Source organism: Amblyraja radiata, chromosome 1 (genome assembly GCF_010909765.2).
Source record: "Amblyraja radiata isolate CabotCenter1 chromosome 1, sAmbRad1.1.pri, whole genome shotgun sequence".
Lineage (NCBI taxonomy): Eukaryota > Metazoa > Chordata > Chondrichthyes > Rajiformes > Rajidae > Amblyraja > Amblyraja radiata.
This window is the reverse complement of record NC_045956.1, coordinates 160,602,878-160,626,708: the sequence shown is the minus strand read 5'-3', so window position 1 is coordinate 160,626,708 and position 23,831 is coordinate 160,602,878. Positions and strand designations below refer to the sequence as shown.

Below are 23,831 nucleotides of genomic sequence, written 5' to 3'. Positions count from 1 at the left end.
TCTATTCTAGCACTCTCACCACAATCTGTAAACCAAGATACTCACTGCATTTTACCTTATGTCCAAAAGAGCAATTCACTATTAGAATCTCTGCCTTTGGCTTCAAAGTCACACACATTTATGTATGCAAAAATCAATAGAAGACACTTAAGTGTGATTGTTTGAGAGACATTCAGCACTGGATGACTGGAGCAGGCCACCAGGCCCTCAACCCTGTTGCATCATCCAATGTACTCATGACTGATCTATGCTGGTCTCCACTAATACCATAACCCTCAATTCTTTGATGTTTCAAATGATTATTTATCTTCACCTGAAGTATATCTAATGAACTTACCATCACCTCAGTCAAGGGCAGAGAATTCCAGGGATTCACCTATTCTCTGAAGAAATGTTGTACACAATCCAGTTTTACATGACTGGCAACTATTTTGCAGCTACATCAATCCTTCTGCCCGCCAAATCGCCTCCAATCGTCAAGCATAATAATTTACACTAATCCCATTTTTATACTCCCCGCATTCCCATCAACCCCACTTGGATTATATCGCACAGCCAAATGCAAGGGACAATTAACCATATCCAATTAACCTACTAACTTGCAATTACATCTTTGAGATTGATGGGGGGGGGGGGGGGGGGGGGGGAGGACAGCAGAGGTGGATAACCCCCATGCAGGAATAACAGACAAGCTACATACAAAGAGGGCAGATGTCTCAGATTAATGCAAAACAAAGTATTGGAGGAACTCAGCGGGTCAGGCAGGTCTGTGGAAGGAATGAACAATGTTTTGAGTCTGGACCCTACTTCAGACAGGGGGGCGGTGGGGGGGGGGGGGAGAAGGGAGGAGAAAGCTGGAGAAGAGGTGGCGGCAATACAAAACGTAGCCTTGGGCACAGGTGAAAGGAAGCTTGATTGGCAGATAGGTGGTGAAAGTAATGTAAAAATGAAAAAAGGTATCAGATGAGGAGAGGAATGAAATGTAAGGCCGGTAGGGAGATATATGGGTGGATGGAAACCGGGGAGGGGGGGGGGGGGAATAGCAGCAGCAGACAGAGAAAAGGAACAGGGTGTGAGGGCTGGGGCCTCACCATCTGCGCCCTCAGAAATGCTCTGGGTGTTCCGAGATTGGCTGCTGGAGCTACCTGTGGCATGGAGGCCGAGCAGTGATCCTGTGAGGAGAGGGGTGGTGCATTCGCTGGTTGACGTAGTCTGATTTGTAGTGGAGTGAGCTGCCTGGAGCTTGATTAGATCAGGCACCACACCATGCCCAAGCACGTGGATCAGACGCGGCCTGAAACAGCAGAGCAGTGAACGGCATTAACAACCGGCCTTTATGGCCAAGTTAAGACTAAGATTTTTTTTAATTTTAATTTTTAATGAGCCATCAAAAAAAGGGTACAGATATGTTGCCATATCCAAGCTCATTTTTCCAAATGCATATATCAAAACAGAACATTTGAATATTAACCAAACAATATGGACGGGCATGTTTATAAAAACAAAATTTAAATAAATAAATGAGGAGAAAGGGTAAATAATAAAATTTAAAAAACATAAGTGCAGAAGGTGACTACAGTACATAGAGAGCAGTTCAGTGCAATAATTCTTTGTGAAGACTCTTGTTTCTAAAGCTTCTAACTCCCTTGTCTTCTATCCCTTACTCATAATTTCATTAAAATGGATGGTTTAGAGTGTAGATTAATTTGTCTTTATATGGTGGTTTTAAGGCAGTCGTCTATTTGAGACTGCTTCTCAACTTCAAATCCCGACAGATGCTTTCGTATATAATCGGTGACCTGGGCATCGACCCCTCCCTTTGCAAATGGATACTGGACTTTCTAACCAACAGACCCCAGTCTGTTAGGTTAGACAAGCACACCTCTTCAACCCTCACCCTGAACACCAGCGTTCCACAGGGCTGTGTGCTGAGCCCCCTCCTCTACTCCCTCTTCACCTACGACTGCACACCTGTACCTGGTACTAACACCATCATCAAGTACGCAGATGATACAACGGTGATTGGCCTCATCAGCAACAACGATGAGTCGGCCAGCTCCTAGCAGCATGGTGCGCTGACAACAACCTGGCCCTTAACTCCAAGACCAAGGAGCTCATTGTAGACTTCAGGAAGTCTAGGGGCGGCACGCACACCCCCATCCACATTAACAGGACGGAGGTGTAACGTGTTTCCAGCTTCAGGTTCCTGGGGGTCAACATCTCCGATGACCTCTCTTGGACCCACAATACCTCAACTCTGGTCAAGAAGGCTCACCAGCGTCTCTTCTTCCTGAGGAGACTAAAGAAGGTCCATCTGTCTCCTCAGATTCTGGTGAACTTCTACCGCTACACCATCGAGAGCATCCTTACCAACTGTATCACAGTATGGTATGGCAACTGCTCTGTCTCCGACCGGAAAGCACTGCAGAGGGTGGTGAAAATTGCCCAACGCATCACCGGTTCCTCACTCCCCTCCATTGAGTCTGTCCAAAGCAAGCGTTGTCTGCAAAGAGCGCTCAGCATTGCCAAGGACTGCTCTCACCCCAACCACAGACTGTTTACCCTCCTACCATCCGGGAGGCGCTACAGGTCTCTCCGTTGCCGGACCAGCAGGTCCAGGAACAGCTTCTTCCCTGCGGCTGTTACACTACTCTACGCTGTACCTCGGTGATTGCCAATCACACCCCCCCCCCCCCCCCGGACACTCCTCCCACCAGGGAAAAACATACTATGATTGTATGCACGTAATTTATTTATTGCTCATAATTATGTCGCTCTTCTAGGGAGATGCTAACTGCATTTCATTGTCTCTGTACTGTACACTGCACAATGACAATAAAGTTGAATCTGAATAATCCCTGATTTGCTAGTATCTGAAGAAGTTCCTATTTGGGAGTTCAAATTTCTTTTGTAGCTGTGTAAGGTGGCAAACGTACCATCAATATATAGGCCTCTGACACTGTGGATTCCTAATTCACTCCATGAAGATTTTTAAAGTTTTGAACATGAAAGGTACAAGATGGCACTAGAAATGTGGCGACTCTTGTCCACTGCCTCAGTGCAATCTACTATTGCTACACTCTTGTATTCAATATGATTGTGCTTAAGTATAGCAAGATTTTTACTCAACTATGTGAAAAAGGAATTTCACTGTACCTAGATAAATGTGACAAAGTACCATTGAGATGCGTGTGCAGAGGGGGAAAGAGCAGGGTGACTGGGGGTTGGGAGACGACGGGAGAACGTGTGTGCATTGGGGGATGGTAGGGCTAATAGAATTAGGGATTTTAATGTACGTACTATTTGGTTCCAAGTACCGAATCCGAATCAAGGTGCTGTTTGCAGCTGTTAAACTGCTTACTTTGACAATGGAAGCAGCCAAGGTATGGGAATAGGAGTTAAAACGATTGTCCCTGTTCCTAACTATCACTTACCAGGCTTTGTCTGGTCCCCACCTCTCTTTTCCAACTTTCCACCTATTCTAGTCAATCTGAAGCGTTCCAACCCAAAATGTTACCCTACCATTCCCTCCATAGATGTTGCCCGATCTGCCAAGTTTCTCCAGTATTGTGTGTGTTTTGGTCTAGATTCCAGCATCTGCAGTTTCTTGTGTCACCTCAGATTTTAATGCCTCATTGAAAACATACCACAACTGATTCAAAATGGTTCCGTCTGAACTTTAGTTCTCAGGTTTAAGGACTTTGATTTAATGGCAGCAGACTATCAATTGTACCATGCATTTCTACAATAAATTTTAAATATAATTTTAATTGTTTTGTAGGAAAAGTTACTTCCAGCTGGGAATTCATTTATTCGCATCTCAGCTCAGTCATGGCGTCTAGAGCCTACTCTTTTTTTATATATATTTTTTAAATGGCGACTAATCTGATCTTTGGCCCCAACTCCATTTTTTTTTAAAAACCAATTCCTTGTGTAAATAAATCCAAAGATTCACAAGTTAGAGGTGAAATGCATCCTCATCTAGTTTTAAACTGCTGAATATGCTGAAATCTTACCAGCCCCTAACACCACACCCCTGCAGTTCTGAACTTCTGAAAAAATATCCATGGAATTTCTCTCTTCTCATATCACCAACAACTTGGATACCTCATTGAGAACATAGTCATTTGATGTGCATTTATAGTTTGTTTGGAACCAAGTAAAAATTGTGCCAAGGTGCTTTACAGAATGGCAAGTCACCAGAATTTCACTGCACCTTAATTTGTACGTGACAATAAACTGACCTTGAAACCTCAATAGAAAACGTAACCATAAATTTGGTCAGTTTGTAAGTAGTTTAAAGATGACATTTAGGCACAGAATTCCCAGGCACAAAGCCTGTGCTGCCAAGGCACATTAAGGATGAGCACTGAAAATTGGGAACATGAATAAGTCCAAGATTGAGGAACTACATGGCAAAGAAAATGTGAAAAAAAGGAATAAATAGTAATGGCAAAATGTATCAAGCAATCAGTAAATTAGCAGTTTACCAATTATTACCTTTGCAACTGACAAAATTGGTGACATAGTGGAGAATGAAAAATGTAGTCTTACATTTACAACAGGATCTAGAAAAACTGGGAAAATGGGCATAAAATGAGCAACATTTTTCATGCAGAGGGTGGTAGGTATGTGGAACAAGCCACAAGAGGAGGCAGTTGAGGCAGGTACTATAACAACATTTTAAAATACATTTTGACAGGTACATGGATAGGAAGGTTTAGGAAGGATATGTGCCAAACACAGGCAGGTGGGACTAGCGTAGATGGGGCATCTTGGTCTGCATGGACAGGTTGGGGCAAAGGACCTATTCCCCTGCTGGATGGCTATGACAATGACATAGTTCCCTACTGACTGGCAGCATGAACATCCATGGTGATGAACAAGCTTTGAGAGGATGGTTATGACTTATCAATTCCTACCTTAGTAAGGATGGACCTACTAGAATTCACCCACTGCCGCAACAGATCAACAGAGGATGCAATCTCCCTAGCTCTCCAGTCTATACTGGAGCACTTAGACAATAAGAACACTTGCATCAATTACAGCTCAGCTTTCAACACCATTATCCTCTCCAAGCCTATCAAACTTGTGAACTTGGGTCTCTGCTCAACCGTGCAACTGAATCCGCAACTTCCTCATCAGCAGATCAATAAATACGATTAGCAATAACATTTCTCCTCATCAACCATCAACACAGGAGCACCTCAAGGCTGTATGCTTAGTCCCCTGCTCTACTCTTTCTACATTCATGACTGTATCCATATATAGCTTCACCACCATCTTTAAATTTGCTAACGATACCACTATTATTGGACAAATAGCAGGTAATATGTCAAAATACAGAAAGGAAACTGATAATCAGATCGAGATGTGCCAGAACAACAATGGTGCTCTCAACATCAGCAAGACCAAGGAACAGATTGGTCCTTGATCTTGCTCAGGTAGGAGATTTTCCCCAGGCCCCTTCCACCTACAGGGCTCTCGCTTAACTTTTTTTCCCTGTTGCCAGCCGGGCAACCTTGGCAGCTTTTTAGGTTGCCAAATGACAGTTTAGGTGGTCATTTAAGATGGCTTGCATGACGCGTGCGATAATGTGTTCGGACGAAGTGCGTAGTTACCATTCGGAATTATACTCAAAGCATTCACATATTATTTCTGCTTCAAATAAAGTCACAAACTAAACATTCACCAATCAAGACATGATACATCCCACAATGACATGCAGCAAAATGATAAGACAGTATCTCAACTCTTTCTACACATTGCAATTAATGCAATTTCTATTAGTTCTTTCCACTCCAAACAAAAATGTCGTTGGATTATTCAGCGTATGATCAACCTGTGTCAATAAATCCTGGACCATGGTAACATATATGCGTACGTATAGTTGTGAATGTTGCTCATTAAATAACTACAGTACTGAAACTCCATATTAAGAGCATTGATTTGCCGTTAAAATAAATTCTGTAATAACGTGTCAACGGTAGCAGTGACAATCGAACACTGCGGTTTTAATGTTTCACGTGTTCACAATATAATTAATCCATCTTTATAGATTAAAACTATTAACATTGGGAATTAAAACACATTTGATTGCATTCCGTTATCAAACATAGTCAATGTTCGCTCTGAAGACATTTCCAGGACAATAGGGTCAGGTGTGTGTGAATCAGTGCGGGGTGAATAGATGGCGGGGGGGGGGGGGGGGGTGAAGCAGTCGGTGCAGAATGGATGGATTGAGGCAGGTGAATTAGTACGTGTTGGTTGGAGTAATTAAAATTGTGAGGTGAGAGCACGGGGGATGTCAGTGGTGTTGAATGAGGGGGTTCAGTACGGGATGGATGGGGGGTAGACAAAAGTGCTGGAGAAACTCAGCGGGTGAGGCAGCATCTATGGAGTGAAGGAAATGGGCAACGTTTCGGGTCGAGACCCTTCTTCAGACTGTTCCCCCCATTCTTCTTGAATGGGAGGATCAGTGCAGGATGGATGGGAGGGAAGATCAGCGCAGGACGAATGGGGGGGGAGATCAGTGCAGGATGGATGGGAGGGAAGATCAGCGCAGGACGAATGGGGGGAGGGGAGGATGGGGAGGATCAGTACAGTGTGGTTCGGAGGGTCTGTGCAGGATGAATGGAGGATCACTACAGGATGAATGAGGGGAAGGTGCAGGGTAAATGGAGGGTAGGTATGTACGGGATGAATGCGGGGATTAGTACAGGATGGATGGGGATCAGTACAGGATGGATGGAGAATTGCAGGATGGATGGGAAAGGGGTAAGTACAGGGTGAATTGGGGAACCAGTGTAGGATGGATGGGGGGGGGGGGGGGGGAAAAGAGATGGGGAGGGGAGCACAAGGGATGTCAGTGAGGACTGAATAGAGGCGGAAATGGGGATCAGTGCGGGATGGAGAGGGGTCCCAGGATAAGGAGGGGGGGGGGATGGAGGGGGCGTACGAGAGAGAGAGAGAGAGAGAGAGAGAGAGAGAAGGGGGGGCGAGGTGGGGAGGAAGGAGGGTCAGCGCTCCTCGGACAATATCGCTTAGCTGCCTTGGCCGTTGGGAACTCATCGACACCACCTCCCTCCTCCGCCAGCCAACAGCAAGGTGCGGGTCCGAGCGGTGCAGCTCAAAGATCCCATAGCTAAAGGATCTATGGTGCAGCTGCTTCAGAAGTGTCGGAGCGAATGACGGGTCCCGCACAGCAGCAGCCACGACAGCGGCTCCATCTCCTCCTCCTCCCTGATAGTGGCCGCTGCTTGCAAACCCGCTAACGGCGATAACCGGTTTTTAAAAAAACCCTCCCGCACACCGAGGCCCCTATCTCCCTCCCTCCTCCCGGTCTCGGCGTGCGGGAGGGTTTGTTTTGAAAGTGCGCCGTTAGCGGGTTTGCAAGCAGCAGCTGCTATCAGGGCGGGCGGGGTGCGGGAGGAGATGGAACCGCTGTGCTGGGCCCGTCATTCGCTGCGACCCTTCGTCAACCCGCACCTAGTATCTTTCCCACGCAATACAGCCGTCACCGCCGACACAAAACATCGCGTTCCTTTTCTCCAGAGATGCTGCATGACCCGCGGAGTTACTCCAGTTTTTTGTGTCTATCTTCGGTACAAACCATATCTGGTTGCCAAGCCGGGCAAAATGACTCGGTGCTTAGGTTGCCCGGCGGCGCTTTGAGTGGTCAATGGTACCCGGGCAACCGTTAATTTCGAGCCCTGTATCCCCATCTCTGGAATTTCACTCCACTTCTCTCATCAACTAATTTTTGTCTCCTTGTCCCCTTTTTTTTATCTCTAGCCTTTGTCCATCGATCTGCCAATCAAAAACACCCCCACCACCTCCCCTGTATCCACTTATCACTTGCTAGGTTTTGTCACACCCTCACCTCTTTTCCAGTTTTTTCTCCAATAGTCAATCTGACAACTGGTCCCAATCCGATGTGTCACCCATCAATATCTTCCAGAAATGTTGCCTGACCTGCTCAGACCTAAACTTTGTGTTCTACGCAGGATTCTAGCATCTGCTGTTCCTTGTCTGCAAGGACCCGATTGTTGAACTCAGAAAGAGAAAGTCAGGGATCCATGAACCAGTCTTCATTGACGGGACAGCAGCGGAGAGAGTCAACAGCTTGGATGCCATATTAAAGCTGTACAAGACGTTGGTGAGACCACACTTGTAATATTGTGTACAGTTGTTCTCACTTTACTATGGAAAGGATTTTGTTAAGCAAAGAAGTCTGTATAAAATCATGAGAAGAATGCCCAGAGTAGGTGAATCGAGGACCAGAGGACATAGGTTTAAGGTGACGAGAAAAGATTTAATAGGAATCTGAGATGTACCTTTTCACACAAAGGATGGTGTGTGAATGGAACAAGCTGCCAGAGGAGGTCGTTAAGGCAGGGATTGTCCCAACATTTAAGAAACAGTTACACAGGTACATGGATAGAACAGATTTGGAGGGATATGGACCAAACGTGGGTAGGTGGGACTAATGTAGCTGGGACATGTTGGGACGAAGGGCCTGTTTCACTCTTTGACTATGACTCTAAAAGATTCACAATGATATTACCAGGATTGGAGGATTTGAATTGTAAGGAGAAAAAAAGTAAACAAGAGACTGCAGGTACTGGAATCTTGAGCAAAAAAAGTGCTGGAAGAACTATGAGTCCAAATGAGTGTGAAGGGCCTCAACCCAAAACATTACCTTTTCCTTTTGGCAAGAGATGCCGCCTGACCAACTAAGTTACTCTAGCATTGTGTGTCTATCTTTGCTGGAAGAACTCAGTGGGTCAGGCAGCATCTACAGAGAAAAGGACAGACCATGTTTCAGGTCAGGATACTTCTTCAAACTGATGGAATTGGTGATAGAAATATTCTGTTTGGATATTAACATTGAATTCTCTTATTCAAGGCAAATTCCCCCCACACCTCCTTTCTCTTTTTTTAAATCCCCACCCCACGAGCACTCATATTTCCCCACCAGTTGTCACCCTGTTCCTTTCCCTTCCTTCTGCTGATCTCTCTCCCTTCAGAATTCCCAATTTCCTTTTATCCCACCTTTCCCCTTCCACGTCCACTTTCACCCACCTCCCTGCAGCTTTACATTTCATTTATTTCCTTATCTGACATCCTTTTGTTACCTTTCCGCCTCTTGCCTTTGTCACCATCTCCACCAGGCACGTGCCGTGAGTAATTACTCAAGGTAGGCAGGCGGCTTTTAAAAAAAAATCTTAAACCGCGCATATGCAGATTGTTCTCTCCTTAAAAATAAAATAAGTAACAATTCAATTTGCCCAAGGCTTCTAAATCTCCTTCATTTTTAAATTACTGAATAGGTGGGGGACGGAGGATGAAGGCAGGTGGAGAGATGGTGGGAAAAACGGGAGCACACTGGGATGTTGAATCAGTTGTCATCTTATTGAATGACAATACTAATTCAAGGATCCAATTGGAGGGAGAGTTCCTTTCACAGCATGTGGAGAGTCTGTGCCAGGGGTTAAAGATGCGGGGAGGGCAGGATGTTGAGAAGGAGGGGGTCGGAGATCATATCAGACAGCAGAACTGGCCACCGCTTCCGGGGAGGGAAGCAGCTCGGGTGACTGCGAGCAGCCGCCGGGACCCAACAGCAGAATTGGCTGCCACTTCAGCGCCTTCTGCCGCCCGCTCACCTCTAGCAGTGCTCTCCGTCTGAACACCTCTCACCTGCCGCTCACCGGCTTCACTCGTGTCAGTTGCTTCCCGCAAATCCTTAAATTCCCACAGCCGAGCAACCTCAATTGGTCCCTTGAACGCGCTGTCGGAATTTAAGGATTTGCGGGAAGCCAGCCGGCGAGCGGCAAGAGAGGGGTGTTCAGACGGAGAACACTGCCAGAGGTGAGCGGAGACCAGCAGAAGGGGCTGACATGGCAGCCGGTTCTGGTGTCTGGTCCCGGCGGCCGCTCGCAGTCACCCGAGCTGCTTCCTTCCTCAGAAGTGGCGGCCAGTGCCTGGAGCATTGCGGCAGCCACCCGAACTAATTCACTCCCCGGCCACAATTCGGTGGCTCCGTGCCTGAGCATCGCAAGTGGGTTACTGGCACCGATCCCCTCCTTCACAACGCTCCTGCCCTCCCCGCAACTTTACCCCGGGCCACACTCCTCAAACACTGTGAAAGGAGTTCTTCCCCCCACCCACCCTGGGAAATACAGTATTTAAAAACATAAAGTACCAAGAGATGTACTTACCACGGTATAGGTGCACAAACTCCATTCTTCTCTCTTTGCTTCCTAACATACCCTTCAGATAATGACAATCCATATTTGAAAAACCCACCAAGAAACTTGCGCTGCACATGCACAGTACAGCAAAGGCAGAATTTCAGCTGCCTTCAGCTCCGCTTGAAATTGACGGATTCAGGCAATGCTGACGGCACGTGGGCTGCACAGACCGTCCCGTGTTACAAGTGCTGTGGTTGAAAGGCACGGAGAATTATGCCTACCTAAGAGATCGATCTCTTAGATAGGCATAATTCTCCCATGCCTTTACTATTTATATTTAATGATTACCATGTCATAATTTTAGTCAGGGTAGGCAGTGCCTACCTTGCCTACCCTGATGGCACGTGCCTGATCTCCACCCACCTGATAGTTTAAGGCGAGAGGGGAAAAATGCAAAAAGGGCACGATGAGCATGAAAGTGGTCTCCAGGATAAAAGGCCACTCTGACCACATTCCGATCTCATGGCTATCATCAAGCAGGTGGTGCATAAGCCTGAAGTCCCACACTAGGCAGGTTGAGGAACAGTTACTTTCCTTCAACCATCAGGTTCTTGAACCAACCTTTCCAACTCTAATTCTACCTTGGCAACGCAACACTATTAGAGTTTCATTTTTTGCAGTCTTTTTTCTTTCACTGCTTTGTAGCATTTATATGCATTTACTTCAGCAGGGACAAGATGGGCCGATGGGCCCGTTTCCATGATGTGCATCTCTAATAGGAAAACTGGTGCCTGGATCAAGGGTATCATCACGTTACTAAATAATGAAATATACTCTAACATATAATCTCTAATGAAAGAGGATGGTGATTATTATGAGGTTATTTTACAAACATTTGATTACATAATTCCTGAAGGTCAGAGTCCTCCACCGTGAATGTCTAGAGATCAATAGTGACCAGATTCTCAATTGGACCAGCCACAATGCTATCACCACTAGATCAAATATTACGTTTCAGCAACTCTCCAAAGACTTCCCACTACTATGAAATCATATGCAAAGTATATGAAAGATCATTCTCTACCCAGCAGACACTAAAGGAGTTAAGCATCATCCAGGGCATCCTCATTTGAGTGACATCTCATCAACCACCATAAACATACTCAGCCCACCCCATTTGAAAAGCAGATACCAACTAAAAAATTACATTTGTTACTCACCAAGATTATGCCAACAGACCTGCAACTACTTTAAGGCAACAGGATCAAGGGAATACATGGTTTCTTGAAACATGTGCCAATTTCAAGATTGTGTCACTTCCAATTTAGCATTAGCACATTTTCTCCACCAAAGATGTGATATGTTCGATTTCTATGACAGTTAATGTAACAAACAGCAGCTCCAATGGCAATACTGAAGTAATGAAATTTGCCTTGAGGCACCAAAAATTTGCAGAAAACAGTATTGTCACAAGACCGATTAACTCAAACACTAGTACAACTTTAGAAACAATGTACCTTCAAATACATAACTTGATCAATTACATAAACATGACCAAACAAGACACAACAGAATAATTGCATTATAACAAATGTATATCCTCAGCCACAATGTTACTACATTGCAAAGAATGGTGGTATAGTGCCCTTCATAATGTTTGGGGCAAAGACACTTCATTCATTTATTTGCCTCTGTACTCCACAATTTGAGATTCGTAATAGAAAAAAAAAAATCACATGTGGTTAAATTGCACATTGTCAGATTTTAATAAAGGCCATGTTTATACAGTTTGGTTTCACCATGTAGAAATTGGAGCAGTGTTTATACATAATCCCCATTTCAGGGCACCATGATGTTTGGGACACAGCCATGTCATGTAAATGAAAGTAGTAATGTTTAGTATTTTGTTGCACATCATTTACATGCAATGACTGTTTGAAGTCTGTGATTTATGGACATCACCAGTTGCTGGGTGGCTTCTCTGGTGATGCTCTGCCAGGCCTGAATTGCAGCCATCTTTAGGTTATGCTTGTTTTGGGGGCTAGTCCCCTTCAGTTTTCACTTCAGCATATAAAATGCATGCTTGATTGGGTTCAGATCGGGTGATTGACTTGACCATTCAAGAATTGATAATTTTTTAGCTTTGAAATACTCCTTTGTTGCTTTAGCATTATGTTTGGGATCATTGTCTTGCTGTAGAATGAACCGCCAGCCAATGAGTTTTGAGGCATTTGTTTGAACTTGAGTAGATTGGATGTGTCTATACACTTCCGAATTCATTGTGCTTCTACCATCAGCAGTTGTATCATCAATGAAGATAAGCGAGCAGGTACCTTCAGCAGCCATACATGCCCAGGCCATAACAACCCCACCAACACGTTTCACAGATGAGGTGGTATGCTTTGAATCTTGGGAAGTTCCTTCTCTCCACCATACTTTGCTCTTGCCATCAATCTGAGAAAAGTTAATCTTCATCTCATCTGTCCACAAGACCTTTTTCCAGAACTGTATTTGCTCATTTAAGTACTTCTTGGCAAAATGTAACCCGGCCATCCTATTTTTGCGGCTAACCAGTGGTTTACATCCTGCAGTGTTGCCTCTGTATTTCTGTTCATGAAGTCATGGTATATGGACACATTTATCTGTTTTGTAGTAAATGCCTACTATTTTCTGTGTGCTTAAGCAAAGCAAGAATTTCATTGTCCTACACAGGGACACATGACAATAAACTAACTTGAACTTGAACTTCTGCGGATAGCGGTCATTGACAAATCCGCTCCTGAAGAGTGTTTCTGATCTGTCGGACAGGTGTTTGAGGGTTTATCTTTATTATAGTGAGAATTCTGCTGTCATCAGCTGTGGAGGTCTTCCTTGGCCTGCCAGCTCATCGGTGCTCTTTCTTCTTAATGATGTTCCAAACAGTTGATTTTGGTAAGCCTAAGGTTTGGCTGATGTATCAAACAGTTTTATTCTTGGTACTCAGTCTCATAATGGCTTCTTTGACTTTCACTGGCACAGCTTTGGTTGATAAACAGCAATAAAAGTTTCCAAAGGTGATGGAAAGACAGGAGGAAAGACTAGGTGCTGAGAGCTCTCTTATACCTGCAGGAAGGAGGCAATTAAACACACCTGAGCAATTACAAACGCCAGTGAAACCATGTGTCCCAAACATTATGGTGCCTGAAATGGGGGGGGGGGGGACTATGTATAAACACAGCTGTAATTTCTACATGGCGAAACCAAAATGTATAAACACACCCTTTAATAAAATCTGACAATGTGCACTTTAACTACATGTGATTTTTTATATTACAAATTTCAAATTGTGGAGTAGAGGCTAATAAATAAATGATGGGTCTTTGTCCCATACATTATGAAGGGCACTGGTGCGACCAAGCGCAGGTTTCGCGATCGCTTCGCCCAGCAATAACCAACCTGATCTCCCGGTGGCTCAGTACTTCAACTCCCCCTCCCATTCCGAATCAGACTCCTCTGTCCTGGGCCTCCTCCATGGCCAGAGTGAGTCCCACCACAAATTAAAACGTTTCATGCAAGCACATGTACAATTAAAATGAACAAAAACAAATTTGCTTGTGCTAGTTATCAAGAATAAGAAACAAAAATCTGAATTAAGAGATAGCACATATTAGAGAAAACAGAAATATGTAGTGCAGTTGAATAAGCTACTGAGAAAATGCTTCTGCTGATGCTTTAGATTATTGGGATTTTTTACCTATACAAGCATGATAGTGTGCACTTTCACTTGGCTGAGAGCAATATGTACATTTCTACTGGTAGGACCGACATAGGCCTTAACATGTAAATTTGGTAGGCAAAACAGGTCATAAAAAATGGCATGTGTTTGGGCATAAACTTATAGAAAGGAATATATTTTTAAGTGAAGATAGATACAAAAAGCTGGAGTAACACCAATGAGGTGGCATCTATCATCAAGGATCCTCACCATTTAGGCCATGCCCTCTTCTCATTGCTAACGCCAGGCAGGAGTTAAAGAAGCCCGAAGTTGCACAGCACCAAGTTCATGAACAGCTACTAAACTATAACTATCAGGTATTAGAACCAACCAGAACGACCCTTGTCTTGCCTTTGCAACAGAACTCTATGAACTTTGCAAGAAACCAGTCTTAAGAAGGGTCTCAACTCAAAACGTCACCCATTCCTCCTCTCCAGAGATGCTGCCTGTCCTACTGAGTTACTCCAGTGTTTTGTGTCTATCTTCAGTTTATACCAGCATCTGCAGTTCCTTCCTTCACATATGTCTAAGTGCAGCAGATGAACTGAAAGTATATCCAAGCACAAGAGTCTGTAAATAAATAGATGCCACAGATCTATGCTCAGCCTCCAGCTGTTCATAATCTATAATCAAACATTTAAAAAATATCCAAGTTTGCTGATAATAAAAAGGAGAACATCAGCAAAGACTGCAACAAGGATAAAGAATGGTACAGCACAGCAACAGGTCCTTTAGCCCACAATATCTATGCTGAAAATGCCAAGAAAAACCTTATCTGTCTGCACATAATCCACGTACCTGCATATTCGTGGGCCTATCTGAAAGGCTCTTTAACGCCACCATCATATCTGCCTATACTATCATCCCTGGCAGCTCATTTCAGGCACCCTATGTGTAAATAAAATTGCCTTGTACATCTCCTTTAAACTTTGCCAATCTCACCTTAAAGCTATGCTGTTTAGTATTTTTCCATCCTGGGAAAAGGTTCCAACTGCCACAGATGGATTGTCGATGACCCTCATGATTTACATATCAGGTCGCCCCTCAGCCCGACAATCCAGAGAAAACAATCCATGTCTGTCCAACCTCTCCCTGCAGCTAATACTCACTAATCCAGCCTCATTCTAGTAAACCTGCTCTGCATCCTTTCCAAAGCCTCCACATACTTCCTGTAATGGGATGTCCAGAACTGCACGCGATACTCCAAATATGGCCTAACCAAAGTCCTATAAACATACATCGTAACTTGCATCAATTAAGAAAAGCATACCATATGCCTTATTTACCACTCCATCTACTGGTGTTGCACTTTCAGGGAGTTATGAAAGTGGGACTCAAAGAGATCCTTATATACATCAATGGTATTAAGGGACTTGCCAATAATTGTATATTTCCTCCTTACTTTCGACCTTCCAAAGTGCAATACCTAATACTTGCTCAGATCAAACTTTAGGAGGATAAAGATAGGTGAAGTGAATGGGCAAGGATATGGCAGATGGAATCTAATATGGAAAAATGAGGTCATCCAATGTGGAAGAAAAAAAAACTGGAGTACTTTTTTTGAAATGATGAGAGATTAAAAGTAGACACAAGGAATCAAGGTGATGGAATCTTGGGCAAAGAAAAGTGCTGGAGGAATTCTGCAGGTCAGGCAGCCTCTCTGAAGACATGGGTAGCCTAGTTTTCAGGTTGGAACCATTCTTCAGAAGCTGCTGATATTGGTTCACTTATCTTGTCAACAAATTTGGAAAAGGAAAAGAAACAAAAGCATCTGTGAGTTAGAATCAGTTGCCAGGGGCTTCAAGTTATAAAAAGGTTAGTTTGGTCTTTATGCAAATCTAAACCCACAACAAAGTGGTTGAATCTTAAATGTTGTTTGAAATATCTAGCAAGTCATTGCCCAGGGTAATTATTAATGAGCAAGTAACTCTGTCCCTGCAATATCTCTTGAAAACAGGTGGATTGATGAGGTTTCCCAGCTGCTGCTCCAAAGATGTGAATGTCTGTAGGTTAATTAGCTTCTGTAAATTGCCTCTAGTGTGTAGGATAGTGCTAATATAAGGGTTGATCGCTGGTTAACAGACTCGGTAAACCGTGGGGCCGTTTTTCTAAAGTCTAAAATGCTGACATTGCAACTGCAGAGGTCACATTCTCAAAATGGCAGATGTTCTTCCCCCACTCAGCTGATAGGTAGTTAATGATTGGAATTTGCTACCAAGGAAAGCTGAGAAAGCTCTATTGATGAATATATTTAAGCCAGAGACTAATCTATTTTTGGATATCAGAAACATCAAAAGGAAAGGATTGCAGGAAAGTGTCACTGGAGGCAAATGACCAGTCCTGACTTTATCAAACGTTGACAGGGTCAAAAAAGTCCGCTCTATATATTTCTTATTTTATGGTGGACACAAAATGCTGGAGTAACTCAGCAGCACAGGCAGCATCTCTGGAGAGAAGGAATGGGCGACGTTTCAGATCGAGACCCTTCTTCAGACTAAAGTTTTTTCCTACACATTTCTTATTTTATGTTCTCTTTTCTGGCAGGTATGGATAGAATGGGACAATGGCATTAGTCTGTACTCTAAATTTCAAAAGGCACTTCTCAGAATCTAATACCAGCTTTAGCAGCACATAAACCTAAGGATGAGGTTAAAAAAAAGTCTAAAATTTCAATTCAGCTTGTGGCATATGGAAGCAATGGTTATGAATTGGTTATGAAGATAGATTAAACGGTGTCCTTGCTTAATTAGTGAACCATATAATTTGCAGCCAAATAAATCCAAAGAAATAGTTGTCTTGTTGCATAATTTCATGTACAGACTATACATTTATAAACATATAACGCAGGAGAACATTTTGTTTTTCCAGTTGAATTTCTGGTTGCTTGATAACGACACACATCAACATGATATTTTATTGTTAAAAGTTATTGATATTTTATGGATAAAAATCATCTGCTGGTCAGCGTAGTAGTATAATGATATATACAAGAGCAGTCAAAATTTTTGTGATGCTGTTATAAAATATTCTATCAAATTGAGGATGGTGCTGGACAAAATTGTTAAAATAGTAAATTTAAAGTCTGAGTCACAAGAAATCGCAGATGCTGAAATCTGGAGCAAAAAAAAAAGAGCTTCAGGAGGAAAATCAGCAGGCCAGCCTTCATCCTGGTGATGAAGCCAAATGCAAACTATAGGAACAGCACCACATATTCTACCCCACTCCTCTCACACACACACATTTCTGTTCACATCCCTCCCCACCTCCTGTTGTTCCCACCTGCCACCATCCCTTATTTAGTTCCACTCTTCATCTTCCTTTCCTATCAGATGGCCTAATTTGAAGGTAATACCTCCAAACCTCTGTCGTTAACTCCACATTTCCCTCCCTCACTTTTCTTTCCATGCCAATCAACATCTCCGCACCTGTATCCACCCATCACTTGTGTACTCTTGCCCCAACCCTCTCTCCAATATCTTTATATTGGCCATTTCCAATCTACCTTTTCAATCCAAATGACAACTTTCAAACCAAAATATTAACCGTCCATTTCCCTCCACATGTACTGCCTGGCCCACTGTGTTCCTCATTTTATTCATGAAATTTGACTCTTAATTTCAGAATACACTCTGCTTTATATATTAATGTGGAATGCACATTGATTGTTCCATTAGCTAGTTGTAACATGACAAGATCATATTTCTTTCAATCTCATTCCAAGGCCACATTACTCCACATTGGTCATTTATTTTCATTTTCCCCACTACCTTCATGGTACAACCTAGTTATCACAGGGTGAATACTTGTATTTATTCAGGAATCAAGACCCATTTTGTTATAGAGGCAAACAATAAAATCATTCAAAAGTACAAATTACCGTAAATGAATGAACCAAAGCTGCAGAGCCGTTTAGAAGGTGATATCAAATGGCTGGGCAATTATACAATCTTATTCCTTCGGTTATAATACAAGTTTGAATCTGCTCGCATTTTACAAAATTTGTGTACTATCCACATTTCAAGGCAAGAACTGACCTCAAATATCAGTGGGCTTCATCATTGTAAACTATTGTAGAACAAATCATTGTAGAACAAATTCAGCTCTTTCCCCAGGAGCACAAAATGCTTCAGCATCTACAAATAATTTAATTAACACTTCCCACTCATCTTTTGTTTTAATTGTTAACATGTTTGCCTAGTTCACTGTAGCAGGTATATCCTACTTTGGGTGGAGACTAAAATCAGACACCACTATATACCAGGAATGATCTCACCTATGCCACTTTAACTGGGTGCTCAAATCTTGTTGCAATCAGTGTTAATACACTTCCAAATGCCTACAGAATCTGCATATTTGCTATCAGTGACTTATGTACAAGGACACCCAGATCCCATTGAACATCAAGTTCCTAAACTGCATAGTCATGCTTGCAAAGATGAGGCTCATGTACCTCAAGATCTTTATCTGGATATATCAATCCTATTCTGCACTGCACGCTGCCTACCATTTCTATGCACCTGTCCCTCCGAACCACGTCACCGCCCGGAACAACCACCGTTGACCGGAACGTGCCCCGGTAGGCCCAACTCGCCCCACAGGCCTCCCAGGACACTGCGGTGAAGCCGGGCAGCGAGGGTTGCCTGGGTTGAAGGATTAGTGGCGGCGATGAGAGCCTCGGCAACAGAGTGAGCCTCGATGCAGTGGGGCCTCGGTGGCAGCGGGGCCTCGCGATCGACCTGCGATCAGTGGTCGATGAGCGCAAGAGGGGAGGGGGAGACAATGTGGGGGATGGTGGGAGAACAAAGGGAAACCTGGTGTGGGGGGGGATACATTCTAGTCTTAGAATCCTCTGCCCAGGGTCTGTGTTCGTTTGTTTGGTTATTTATTCTGGTGAAATCGCTTGGCTTTTTCTTTTTGTTTTCATTTTTAATTTCAGGTTTTCGTGTACATTGTTATGTGTTGTGACTGTTGGCAGACCAATTTCCCTCCGGGGATGAATAAAGTTTTATCGTATCGTAACTATTCCAGTACATCAAAGAAAGCTCATTATACCTCTTCTTTCTCAGAAGACTGAGGAGATTTTGGCATATAGACAAATACTCGTGTACTCCTACAACTGTACGGTGGAGAGAATATTGACTGGTTGCATTACAGCCTGGTTCGGCAATTCGTAAGCCCAACCAGGGAGACTTCAGAGTGGTAAACATTGCCCAGTACATCACTGACCTCACCACAACCTAAAGGATCTACAAGGCGCTGACTCAAAAAGACAGCCAATATCCAAGGCCCATATCACCTTGTCATGCTCTCATCTCACTACTACTACCACCAGGGAGGTGCAGGAGCCCGAAAACAGCGACCATCAGGTTCAAGAACAACTTCTTTCCAGCAACCATAAAGCTCTTGAACACTAACTTTAGCAACTATAAACTTCCATGGACTGTCTCTGGTTGCATTCAGAATTTGGTTTAGCACTATTATGGTTACCTAGTATTACAGTTATTAATTTATTGTACAATTGATTATTACATACTTATCTGTGTATATTGCATTAAGGGGCCTGTTAAGCTACAGCTAGTAAGAATTTAATTGTTATGTTGCCAGTACACATGACAATTAAACAGCCTTGACTCCTGATTCTTAACAATGCATATATTAAGCAGTCCCACATTACTTTACATTAGAAAAGGTTTGTGCCCACAAACGCAGTAATTGACCAAAACCATAAAAATTCCAACGTGAGAACACCATGGAATGTGAAGATAAAAGACGCAAGAACAGTGAGAGAGGAGAGAGATGTGCATTCGACCAATTGTAGATTTTGTTCATCCAACATGTCAGATACTTTTGAGTGGTAAATTAGAAAAGCTGTGTATTTGAAAGATTCTTTGTTGCTTGCATATGACATTTCATACAATTATATAGTTTCAAACATTAGAGACACAGGGAAATATTAAAGTTTGTATTTTCCTCCCCGAAATGAAACCCCATAGTGATTCTGTAATTTCATCAAAAACACTTTTGAATGGAAACTTTTATATTAGTGACCCACCAAATGCCTTTGTAGCATTATTGTTTAATCAAACAAGTGACAAGAGATACCACACCAGGGTTGAGCCACATATCCTCATGCTGAGGATAGAACTGAAGAGAGCATTACATCAAATTTTCAATTACATTTTTTTTTGGCTAGTGGCATTTTATCTTAAATACAAAGCCTTTCCATCATAAAGATAACAGTGGGAAAGGGCAATGTGGTCAGTCACAATGAATTGTCTCATGGGATCGCCAGCAGATCGACCCCTGTATATTTATGGCTCAGATGCAAGATGGCATCTGCAAGATGGTGCCAGAGCATGCCAACTCATTGCATGCTCTTCCCAGAGAAGGATCTACCATCATCCAATACAATCACTCTACTCTTTTAAATCTCCTTTCTACCCATAAATATATCCCCATTTCTAAATGTTCTAATATTTTACCTTTTACTCTACCTATTGTACTCGAGTTTGAATCATTTGGATTTATGTAAAGATTAATCTTAGTTTTGTACTTTCCTTTTAAACGTTACATTCATTCGACATTATGACAATTCTCAGATAAATAATCATGTATTGCGTTATTCAATGATAGCCTATTGATTAAATGTAGCTTATTACTGAAACTAATATATTTTGCTACCCTGACTGGAGGATATTTGTTGCAGATTCAGTTTCAGTTATATTCTCAAATTAAAACCACTGGCCTTTTAATCATGCTCACCAAATCCCACATTTTTCCATTTCAACACTTGAAGTCAGAACACAAGCCCCATTTAATGTTAAATCCTTCTGTACTTTGTAATTTTGCCCATAAAGTCTCCATTGCCTACTGCTCCCCTCACCATACATCAGTGAAATCATGGATAATCACTATTCAATTCCACTACCTTACCAAAATCTTTTGTTTTAGACAATAGGTGCAAGAGTAGGCCATTCGGCCTTTCGAGCCAGTGTGATCATGGCTGATCATCCACAATCAGTTTTTATGATGTTTCAGATTTTTCAAAGGATTGGAAGCCAAACCAACCTAGCTATAAATTTAACCTGCAGCCAAATTCAATTCATCTTTATGTCTAATGCATTTGCATCGACATTATTTACTTGGACCACTGAACCTTAGCTGTTTTTCCTCTCTAAAAATATTACTTTCTATGAAATGTAATTACTTTTATCCTAGTTTTATTTCTTTATCTGCAGTGTCTTAACATGTTCTAGTTTGCTGCACCAGAAGCTTCCCAACAATGGTAACCAAGACATCATAGAACAGGAGGCTATAGAAAGTGTGCATTGGCAGAAATTTGAAAAACAGTGTGATTTTACTATGCTCTGGGAACAGTGGTCAGAGAGAGAATCTTGGGAGACAGCCAGGCAGATGAACCATCACTTTGACAGTAAGCAACACTATTGAAAAGATGAAGCGCATGGTACACAGTTGTTAAACAGAAAAAAGACTGGACAGTGTTAAAGATTTAGTAATTAAAAAACAAAATGGCTTTCTAGGGATTAAAATTCTCATAAGCATATGGGACTGCTGGCAAATCAGGAGAGGATATACAACAAAGCATTGGAACCACTATTCTGAGCCCTTTTCTACTGAAGCTCATATCTCCATATATTTTAATCCCCATGATAGTTCTACTTATCCTTTCCTCCAACACAGGTAAGCTTCGATAGAACCTGTCAAATCATATAGTAAATATTAGTAATCTATGAAATTGACCCCCCCCCCCACCACCCTTCCAATTCCACTACTATAACACATGTTCAGAGCACTAATCTTATTTGACATTAATTTGCACATGACTCGTAAACACTCATTCACTGCTCTATTGCAAGTGCACAGTCCCTTAAATATGGAGATCAAACCTGTAAGCACTACTCCAGGTGAAGTCTCCCAGCACCCTGTAAGTTTGCAACAAATCACCACATAAACTCTACTATTCCCTTTGAAATAATACCTAACATTTAACTATTTGCTACAACTACATGCTGACAAGTTGTGTTTCATGCACTGAGACTTTACGATACCTTTCTACCATAGGATTTTTGTCTCACTTTATCTAAATGTGAATTTGCTCTCCCAATATCCAAGTTGGAAGAAACATCTCACAAACTGGTTCCATTATGAACAACAAAGTGGTTTACCCCAATTCTACCAAGTTTACCCGATTAAAAAAAAATAATAACCTGGCCTTAGGGCAACAATATGCCTTCGGACAGTTTTAATTACTGAATACCCTGTAGTTACATTGGGTCCTCTCCCCTGCTGGCCATCTTTCGGTCCCAATGTCCAGCCCTCTCTAAATTTGCAACAAAATGCCAGCGGTGCAGTGAAAATAAATGAATGGGCCTGGGTTAGCCCAGTCAGATGATTGAAGTTAAAGGTTTAACTACAAACAGGAATAATATTCGGTGTGCAGAGGGCTGGCGATGGATGGATGGATGGGTGGCCCGGCCGTGCGAGTGAGTGAGTAAGTGAGTGAGGAGAGGAGAGGGCCTGGAGCCGGCCCGCCGGCCGCTTACCTGGGGATGGTGATACACTTGGTGTTGCAGCTTTGGGTGGTGATGGCCTTCTCCAGCTCGTCCAGTTGACCGGTTTTCTTGAGTTTCTTCACCAGGCTCTTGACTGCTTTCTCGCACCACTTATCATCCTGCCCGCTGTTCTGCTGCTGTTGGCTCGGCGACTGAGAAGAGGAGGAGGAGGAGGAGGGCGACGGCGACTCGCCTCCTTTCTTCCAGCCCAGCAAACGCTTGACGATGGGCGGCGTGAACGGCAAGATGGACATGGTGGAGCCGGGGAAGGGAAGGAAGGAAGGAAGGGGGGGGGAGAAAGGTGGACTGGAGGGGAGGATGGGGAAAGGAGGAGGAGGGAGAAGGGGGTGAAGAAAAAGGAGCAGAGGGAAATAATTGAAAAATAAAAAGGAAGGGAGCTGAATGCGAAGGGGAGGGGAGGAGGGGAGAGGGGCAACGGCAACCACGATTCAAAAATTCAAACAATTGTGCCTCGCGCTGCTCGCTAACCGCCGCTTACATCAATCAAAACGGTTGGAATCGCGAAAGATAAGCCAGGGCTCCCCTTCAAATATGTCGCTGTTGCTCTCTGGTAATTTATTTAATAATTATCACATCCTCCCATCGGGAGATTTGATTTTTTTTTAATTTTTCCTCTCCTCGCGTCGCTGGCTGGCTGGCTGGCTCCCCTATTTTTCGCTTGGCGGCCAGGGACGAGCATCAACCGCGCCGCGACCTCTCAACCCAACGTTTAGGGGATTTTTTTTTTTCTCTCTCTCGCTCGCATTTTTTTTTTTTTTTTTTAAACGATCCTCCTGGAAATTCCGCCCTCAGTTGGTTTCTCCAGCTCTGATTGGAGCAGCTGTTGCGAGCGCCTTTCCGGTTGGGTAATGTGTGAGCTGCGGTTGGACGGTATGGATGTCAATCATGTGGGCTTCCTTGGGAACGTCCGGCCAGCAGGTTTGGTTGCGGCCGCTGTAAAAGTTTTTTTTCCTCCCTCCCCCCATCACTGTGTGTGTGTGTGTGTTGTGGGGGGAGGGGAGGAAGAGGGAAGGGCAAACCAGGACGCGTGTTCCTCCACTTGGCTTCAAAATAGTGCGAGTGATCCGGGAGGCTTATCAATGGGAAAGCGCAGCACATTGGAGTACAACCAAGTCTTTCTGTTCGGAGAAGAATATCGTTGCAAATATGAGTCGTCGCTCAAGGTTCACAGTTGCACACTCGCTGTTCAGTTGGCATTCGAGGTATTCTTCCGCCAGCCTATCTTAAATGCAAACAGGCTCCACAACTCAATTGTCAACTGAGGTGTAATTGTTTGGATTTTATTGCCAT

At 43.3% G+C, this 23,831-nt stretch overlaps 1 protein-coding gene across 5 annotated transcripts in view; it reads right to left on the bottom strand.

Moving 5' to 3' along the window:
* smad2 (SMAD family member 2) overlaps positions 1–23,280 on the bottom strand; it is a 103,461-nt gene extending 80,181 nt beyond the window's left edge. The window contains exons 1-2 of one of the 5 annotated variants that reach the window (XM_033033876.1): positions 23,020–23,277; positions 22,512–22,826 (exon numbers count right to left, since the gene is read on the bottom strand). In XM_033033876.1, the coding sequence (XP_032889767.1) occupies positions 22,512–22,774 (263 nt within the window). In that variant the 5' untranslated portion in view covers positions 22,775–22,826; positions 23,020–23,277. Of the gene's footprint in view, positions 1–22,511 lie in introns of all 5 variants that reach the window. The other 4 variants (XM_033033895.1, XM_033033865.1, XM_033033905.1 and 1 more) reach the window with 4 other exon arrangements.
* Between the last annotated feature and the right edge of the window lie 551 nt (positions 23,281–23,831).